A 9,593-nucleotide genomic window follows, 5' to 3' on the forward strand; every position below is an offset into this window, starting at 1 on the left:
TTGAGATTTGGTCGAAAGGGCAAGTTAAGCCCTAGATTCATTGGTCCCTATTGAGTGCTTAAAAGGATTGGTCCTGTGGCTTATCAACTTGACTTGCCACCTGAGTTAGATCGTATTCACGATGTGTTTCATGTCTTGATGTTGAGACGGTATCGATCTGATCCCTCGCATATTGTTCCAGTTAAGGAGATTGAGGTTAGACCAGATTTATCATTTGAGGAGGAACCAGTTCAAATATTAGAACTTGAGACCAAAGTGCTAAGACGAAAGAAAATTCCATTAGTTAAAGTAATATGGAGAAATCATGGCATCGAAGAGGCTACTTGGGAGGCGGATGACTCAATCCAGCTTCAGTATCCTCATCTCTTCGAAATTGGTAATTTCGAGGATGAAATTTATTTAAGGGGGTAAAACTGTTACATCCCAAATTTAGCTCCAAAAAATTTAGAAATATATCAAAAATAGGTAATTGACCCAATGGTTAGTCATTAAATGTGAAAGCTTGAAAGTTAGTTGGAGGTCCCAAGTTCAAGTATCAACTCTTACAAAATATTTTTTTTTTGAAAATTCCCTTGTTTTTTTTTTTGTGTTGGCATCCAAGCCTAGTAAACCTATGTATAAATACAATTTTTTTATCAAAATAACCAGCCTTTTAATCACTTTTCTTCTACCTAACCCCCTCTCCCTCTCTTCATCTTTATTTTTTTCTTTTCCGTTTTTCCTCCATTATTATTGTTGCCTACATCTCCCCTTTTACCATCTTCTTCTTCTTCTTTTTGCATCAAGATTTTGCACCATCTCCTTTACTATATTGCTGAAATTTTTCCTCAATTAAATCAGCCCCAAATCTGAAATTTTGAACTCCAAGATCGATCCCAATAATTGCCTAGAAAGTGAAATTGTCGTTTCTCTTGACTAGCTTGTGTAAGGCCTCTTTTCTCTTCAATTTCTTAATTAATCTTGTCCATTAAAAACCTAAATTTCAAGATCTATAATTTATGGGATTTTAAATTTTTTTAAAGGTATTTTTCAAGATTTTAATGAGGTCTCAAACCATTTTAAAATTCAACCCCAATTTCAGCCACCATGGGTGGTGGTGCGTGCGCATGTGTAAAATAGGGTGTTGTTTTGTTTCTTGAATCTTTCCCAATTAATTCTAGATTTAATTTGAGTTCTTTAACCCTCCTAATAATCTATTAAACCCATGTAAATTAGGTAAAAACGTTATTGATCTTTTGGGCATTCAAAACTCACAAATTGGGAAGCGTAAATGCAGTTAAGCGTAAAATTAATTGTTGTTTCGACATAGTTGTAAGCTAAATGTTATGGATTGATTAAATGAAGGAATTGAATAATTATTAGCTAATTTCTTTCTAGTATATTATGGAATTAGTTTCTAACCCAAATGCCTCAAATCAACTGTAAAGCCGATGAACGATCGTACGTACGGTTCACATCGATACAAGGTAGGGAATCGAACTAGTTGAGTGTGTAAAATATTTATTAATTAAAAATTGGTTTGAACCCATAAGTGGGTAATTGGAAGTTGGTTAAGTGGTAAATTGATTGAATTTATACTGAATTTTTGTTTAGGATCGTATAAAGGTTTATTAAGGAAACTTGGAAGATTCACTAGGGTGCCGCGGGAAAGCGAAAAATAAGGTGTGGGTCCTAACTTGTAAAATTTGTTTGATAATGATAAATTTCATCTTATATTTGATAAATTAGCTTGTCGATTGGTTTGGCATAGTAGCCAAAATATTAGTTTTACGAGTGGTCGAGCCAGGTATGTTTCGAGCCTTAAAAGACTGATGTGTTGGCAAAATTGCTAGTTTGATTGTATGAATATGTAATTGAGATTGTTATGCATAATTATATGATATGATATGAGAATGTTTGATTGAATGGTATAAAATGTTGAGATATTAGGTTTGTGCATGATTTAAATGCATGAAATATTTACTATGATATATGTACGTGAGGTTACTATTGGTGCACAGTGAAGTTTGTAAAGTATGTAAATTGAAGGATATTGATATATATCATCTTAATGGTAATTTTAAAATTGGAACACTGCTCCCTTTTTCTGAAAGTATGTGATTATTGAGGACATGTTGAATATGTCGGATAAATGTTAAAAGTACTGAAATATGATTAAGTATGAATTTGTATGACATATTGCATGTGCATTGGGATGAAATTTTATGGTTGACAGAGGAGTTCTGTGGAGTACCAGCGGCACATTAAGTCCGCATATATTTGTAGTTAGTGCACTGTGTTGAAACCATTTTTATTTTGAAAAACTGGGTCGACTTGGATTTTGAAAAAAATGAAAATGGGAGTCGCTACCGATCCTTTTTATTTAGGTGTGATCTGGTCACCTCAAAAAGTGGTTATTTTTAATAAGCAATTTGACTTTATTAAAACAACGATTTTAGTCCACGAAATTCAGAAAAACGAGTTTGGGAGTCGGTTACGTACGAGGAAGGATTAGCACCCTCGTAACGCCCAAAAATTGGTACCTAGTTAATTATTTAATGTCTTAATGTTGAAAACTGAAAATTTTGAAGAGATTTAAATTATGATCTTTTGTTTTTTTTTAAAAAAAACTTATATAAAACAAGTTACTCAATAAGACCCTCTCATTTTGGGAAGAGAAAATGACACACCCAATGAGCTAGGGCATGATATTTCACTTCCTCAAAAACGAGCTTGTCCAAAAAAACTCGTGCAATAAAATTTAAAAGGATATTCAATTGTTTAAGTCAGATGAAGAAATCGCAGCCCAATACGTTAGGGCACAATTTCTCAAAATTCTAAGCATTGAATATTACCTTTATTATATTTAGAAAAAAAATCCTCATATCTAGAAAACAACATGTCATATCCAATGCGTTAGGACACCATGTATTGAATTCTTGATAATGAGCTTTTTATTTATGTTTTGATTAAAGACCATTCTCGATTATTCAGATTTAACGAAAGATTTGGAACACAATACGTTAGGGCTCAATCCTCTCGAAGATTCCAAATACCGAGTATTGCCTTTATTTTTCAAAATTTTCTCTTTATACCAATTTGGGTAAAAATTATATAATGGAGTAACAATTGTGATAATGTAAATATAAATAGCATGATCAAGAACAAAAATAATAATAATAATAATAATGAAAAGATAAATAAAAAACAAATCAATCATGTATACACAATATCAAGTAAATAAACAAATAAGATCAAGCATTTAAAGAATATAATAATGATAATAATGGTCATGTGAATAAATAAATAAATAAACATCAAGTAAAGCAATAATAATAACAAAGAAAATAGATAAAAATTATAAAATATAAAACATATATGTACATATAAGAAAAATATATATGTGTGTGAATTATAAAAAAATTAAAAATATATATATATATAAATATACATAGTTTAATATGTAAAAATTATATAAGTATGTATATAAAATTATGAAACATAGAAAATATATAAAAGTATGTCTATATATATATTTATAAAAATTAAAAAATAAATACGTATATGTATATATTATAAAGCGTATGTATACATGCATATATTTAACAAAAGTTTAAATTTAAAGGCATAAAAATTAAATAATAATGATACAAGATTAATGATGCCACAAATAGTGTTAATAATATTAAAATAATTAATTTAATAAAAAACTAAAATAACAAATAGAGGATTAAATAGCATGAATAATCAAAGACCAATGAATTTAAAATAAAAAGTATAAGGCAAAATAAAATGTGAACAAATTTGAAAATAATGAATTTGAAAATGAATAATAAGGGAAAAAGAGATTTGAAATCAACAATATACAAATCAATAAATAAATTATACACAAATCAACAAAATAAGAACAAGCCAAAGAAAATAAGAACGCAAGAGAGAGAGAAATTTGAGTGAATACTCTTAATAATTATTATTACCCCCAACTCAAGTCTTTTACAATGAAGGGAGAGGCCTCTATTTATAGTTGAGCCTCCTCAAATCCAACGGTACCGATTAATTACATCAACGGCTAAAATTAAAGGATATCTACAAATTAAATATCTAAGATTACAAAATCATATCTTCTAAGATTGCATATCATATCTAAAATTGCATATCATATCTAAGATTGCATATCCTTGAAGATTATGTTTCCATATGTGTCAAGCTTGTAGATGGACCTTCAACCTTTTCAAGTAATGGGTCATTGCGATCGGGCCAAATGATATAATTTTGGACTGGACTTGGACTCTGTTTTATTATTTTGGGGTTTTTTTTTGTGAGCTCGAGCTAAATTGGCCTATTACAGCTGCCCCTCTTTGCTCATTGTCGAGTAACGAGAATGGAGCAAAGACTATAAAAGGGTTAATTTTTCTCGGTCTTACCGAGTTCTGACTTCTTTGAGTGCTCGTCTTCTTCAAGTAGTCTCATTCCATCCTACTGCATCTTTAGGGGCATAGGAATTAGTGCTTCTATCTGGTCCAATGTGATTTCTAGCTTAGATCTTCTCCGCTGGAACTTCAAGGAGGAAGGAATTGGTAATTTCAACCCGCTCAACTGCAACTTTGGTGAAATGAGGCTAGTGGCTTAAATCTGCTTCCCTACTACCTCGGAAAGATAAGACTCGTCGTCTTTGATCTGCTCCACTACTGCTTAGAGAGACAGGATCTACAATCTTCAACCTACTCCACTGCTGTAGGGAGATAGGACTGGTGGCTTAAATCTACTTAACTACTACCTTGGGAAGATAAGATTCGCCATCTTCGATCTGCTCCACTAATGCTTAGGGAGACAGGATCTACAATCTTCAACCTACTCCACTATTGCTTAGGGAGATAGGACTAGTGGCTTAAATCTGCTTCCTACTATCTCGGGAAGATAAGATTCGCTGTCTTCAATCTGCTCTACTACTGCCTAGGGAGACAGGATCTACAATTTTCAACCTACTCCACTACTTCTCAGGGAGATAGGACTGGTGTTTTTGATCTACTTCACTGCCAGTATAGGAAGATAAGATCTGCTATTTTCAGTCTGCTCTGCTGCAAACTCAAGGAGGCAAGGCTGGTGTCTTCGATCTGCTTCACTACCAATACAGGAAGACAAGATCTGCTATCTTCAGCCTGCTCCGCTGCAACTCAGGGAGATAAGACTTGCTATCTTCGATCTGTTTCGCTATCAGTACAGGAAGACAAGATCTACTCTTTTCAACCTACTCCACTGCTACTCAGGGAGATAGGACTTGCTATCTTCGATCTACTTCGCTGTCAATACAGGAATACAAGATCTGTTATTTTCAACCTACTCCACTGCTGCCCAATAAGATAGGATTCACAATCTTCAACCTATTCTACTGCTGACCAGGGAGATAAGTTCACAATCTTCAACCCATTCCACTGCTAACCAGGGAGATAAGATTCACAATCTTCAACCTATTCCACTGCTGACCAGAGAGATAAGATTCACAATTTTCAACCTATTCACTGCTGACCAGGGAGATAGGATTCACCTATTCCACTGCTGACCAGGGAGATAGAACTTACAATCTTCAAACTATTCTACTGCTGACCAGGGAGATAGGACTCAAAATTTTCAACCTATTCCATTGCTGACCAGGGAGATAGGATTCACAATCTTCAACCTATTCCACTGCTGTCCAGGGAGATAGGATTCACAATCTTCAACCTATTCCACTGTTGACCAGGGAGATAGGATTCACAATCTTCAACCTATTCCACTACTGACTAGGGAGATATGACTTACAATCTTCAACCTATTCCACTGCTTTCCAGGGAGACAGGACTACTATCTTCGATCTGATTCGCCGTCAGTACAGGAAGACAAGATCTGTTATTTTCAAACTACTTCGCTGTAACCCATGGAGGCAAAGCTTATAATGAACCTAATTATGCCTAGTGATTAGGATGGCATAATCAAAATGAATCAAATGCTCCTAACTAGACGCGTATGAATGATGTTTGCAGAATGTCATTTTTCGAGAATGATCTTTCTTTATAGCTTAGGTATCTTTCTTTCAGTACTGGAAACTCAATCCTCCCTTGAAGGTATCTCCCCAGCCCTTTTCCAAGTAAAGCTCCTTTTCCTACCAACAACTGCAAACTCATCTTTGTAGTTTTGGATAATTTAGGCACCAAAATTTTGCTTTCTTCAGGAACAAATGCCGTATTTACAAACTCCAAAGATCGAAATGAACATTCTGCTGACACATCGCTAGTCTCCACGTACGGCATCTCATTGGATACAGCTGCTATAATATCATCTTCGGCGTTAATTGTCACTAGCCGACCTTCTAACACTAACTTCAGCTTCTGATGTAATGATGACGGTACTGCCCCCGCCGAATGTATCCACAGTCTTCTTAATAAACAATTGTAGGAAGGTTTGATCTCCCTCACAATAAAATCTACCTCATAAATTGTTGGGCCAATCAGTAGGGGTATCTCAATTCTTCCCATGACCTTTCTTTCTATACTGTCAAACGCCCTCACCATATTTTGGCATGTTTTCATATGTGAACTGTCTATGGGAAGCCTGTTGAGTGTGAATAATGGCAACGTTCAAAGCTGATCCATTGTCAATCAACACTCCTGGCAAAATATGCCCCCTGCATCGTGCAGTGATATGCAAAGCCTTAGTAGATCCCACGCTCCCAGGAGGTATTTCATCATCATTGAAGAATATGAAATTATCAACACTGATATTATTGACCAACCGATCTAACTTGCTAACAGAAATATCATCGGTCACATAGGTCTCATTTAACATCTTCATCAACGCACTTCGGTGTACTTCTGAATTCAAGAGCAAGGTTAATACGGATATGCGAGCCGGTTGTTTATGCAACTGTTCGACAACATTGTACTCGCTGTGCTTCAAGAATTTAAGGAATTCCACGGCTTCTTCCTCTTTCACTGGCTCGTTGATAGACAACACAGGCTTAGCTATTTCCCCCTCTTGTTCCACTATCATGGCTCTTCCTTTCACATGTTCTAGATCGGCACTCACATCCTGGTCCTTTGTAGTCTCCGTTCCAGGGACAGTTGTATTGCACTCATAGTTCCACGGAACCTTCCTACTATCTTGGTAAGAAAAGGTTGTAGGTTTCTTTATTATGATTCTTGGCATTACTGGCACTCTCACTTCATCTTTCCTTGGCCGCGAGATGATGACCACAGGCTTAGTTACTCTTGGAACCTTTGTGGATTCGGATGTGCAAATACTCCCCTCCTCTTTAGCTTCTTGATAAAACTCCATTTCCTTGTTATCCATCAGGCCTTGAACCAAGGCTCTGAATTCTGTGCATTCTTGAATTTCATGTCCTTCCTTATGATGGAACTCACAGTAATTTTCCATCCTTTCAAAGCTTCTTTTTGAATCCACTACCAGCAACCCTCTTTCTACCTTCTTCTTCCAGATCCATCTCAAAGGAATCTTCACTTCTGCGATATCATCTTTGATTTTCCTACCCATGTTACCTCCTATCATGTTCACTCCATTTTCATTATGATTAGGTAACGGATTCTCTGTACTGGGCGAATCATCCACTTTAACAATACCCATGTTTATGAGTCTTTCTACCAGCTTCTTGAATGCCGTACAATGTTCTATAGAATGCCCCGCGATTCCTGCGTGATAATTGCATTGTGCGTTTGCATCATACCACTTGGGGTACGGAGGCTGCATAGGTTTCAAGTGGTAAGGGGAAACCACGTGTGCATTAAATAGATTCTGATATAATTCCCTATACGACATCGGAATCGGCGTAAATTGAAGCTTCTCCGTATTTTGCCTTGTATCAGATCCTCGTTTTGATGAACCTTGTTGGTTAACAGCCACTTTTCCCGGCTGATTCACCGTAATTATCTTTGAATATGAACTTGTATTGTTGACCTCATTTTCCTTCAATACTTGCAAATTATTTTGCGTCACACTGATATGCGTAAAGTCTCATAATTCTGATACATGCCCGTCAACCAAACTATCACCCTTTTCTTGTTGTGTTGTTTCAGACCAAGTTCGAACAGTCGCATTATCCTCCACTTTATCAAGAAACCCTTTTTCCATGATAAGCTCTCTATCTAGCAACTGAATATGAACCGACACTTTTTATGATGAAATGAAATGCCATGTCATGCAATCAAGATAAAAAACAAAAAGTCAGTGTCATATAATAATACAAAATATAATCAAGAAATAGTAAACACCTAATCGGATGTCTACTAGGGTTCAGTATAGTTCTACCTAGGGTGGATTCCTAAGGTTCATTATATGAAGTTCGGCTTATAGGGTAAAGGTACCCGAACCAGTAGATTCCTCAATCCTCACCCATTATAGGCTCATATAGATCGAGTTCGGTTCAGGGGAATACATTTCCCTATGGCTGCACAGAGATGAAAATCTCACGAAGACATAGGTACGGATGTATCCCGGACGCGGTCCACTACCCTGCACGGAGGTGAAAACCTTACGAATGACTAGTTTCTCACTCCCACTTAAAAGGGTAAAATCATTCAACTCATGTAATGCGTAATGCAAACAATACTTAAATACATGAATGCAAAAGATATCGTGAATTTTTTTGAAAAACTTTCTCGATCATAAGACAATTTAATCAACTTTGTGGCTCGACTCTCCTATTTTTTTAAAAATTCCCCAGTGGAGTCGCCAAGCTGTCGAAACCATTTTTTATTTTTGGAAAAAAACAAAAATTAGTTGTCGACTTTAAAAAAAACAAAAATTAGGAGTCGCCACCAATTTTTTATTAAGGTGTGATTGGATCACCTAAAAAATAACTTTGGTCTACGAGTTTCAGAAAAACGGATTCGGGAGTTAGTTACGTACAAGGAAGGATTAGCGCCCTCGTAACGCCCAAAAATTGGTACCAAATTGATTAATTAATGTCTTAAAGTCGAGAGTTTAAAAAAATACTATCCTTAGTTAAATGAAATTATTTATTAAGACTTTCTCTTTTTGAAAAGAAAAATATCACACCCAATGCGTTACGGCACAACATTTTATTCTCTTCAAGATGAGTTGGTCAAAAAAACTCGTATAATAAAATTTAAGGAAATATTTAATTGTTTAAAATTTATGAAGAAATCGTAGCCCAATACATTAGGGCACGATTTCTTAAAATCTCAAACATTCAATATTTCCTTTATATTTTTTTAAAAAAAATCTTTATCTCGAGAAATCAACGTGTCACATCCAATACGTTTGGACACAACACATTGAATTCCCGATGACAAGTTTTATTTTGTTTGATTAAAGAACAATCATCGATTGTTAGATTTTACGAAGAAAATCGGAACCCAATACGTTAGGGATCAATTTTCTTGAAAATCATAAATATGAGTATTATCTTTATTTTGAAAATTTTCCATTTTTAAATTCGAGTAAAAGATAATGTAATGTTATGTTAAATGTATGAATAAATGTCCTTTAAACAAATATTAATAATAAATACAACAATTGTATAGAAATAATAGGAGTAAATAAATAAATAAATAAAAATAATGACATGTAAAATATCAAATAAATGGACAAGATAATAATAA

The 9,593-nt window shown here is 34.8% G+C and overlaps 1 protein-coding gene across 1 annotated transcript; it reads right to left on the reverse strand.

Moving 5' to 3' along the window:
- Positions 1 to 6,049: 6,049 nt before the first annotated feature.
- On the reverse strand, positions 6,050 to 7,788 carry LOC128040436 (uncharacterized). Its single transcript, XM_052629183.1, has 5 exons — positions 7,420 to 7,788; positions 6,749 to 7,293; positions 6,525 to 6,640; positions 6,207 to 6,364; positions 6,050 to 6,118 (listed from the first exon to the last, which is right to left on the reverse strand). The coding sequence occupies exons 1-5, from the start codon at positions 7,786 to 7,788 to the stop codon at positions 6,050 to 6,052; spliced, it is 1,257 nt and encodes a 418-aa protein (XP_052485143.1).
- Positions 7,789 to 9,593: the final 1,805 nt, after the last annotated feature.

The sequence above is a fragment of the Gossypium raimondii genome, chromosome 4 (genome assembly GCF_025698545.1).
Source record: "Gossypium raimondii isolate GPD5lz chromosome 4, ASM2569854v1, whole genome shotgun sequence".
In the NCBI taxonomy this organism is placed as follows: Eukaryota; Viridiplantae; Streptophyta; class Magnoliopsida; order Malvales; family Malvaceae; genus Gossypium; species Gossypium raimondii.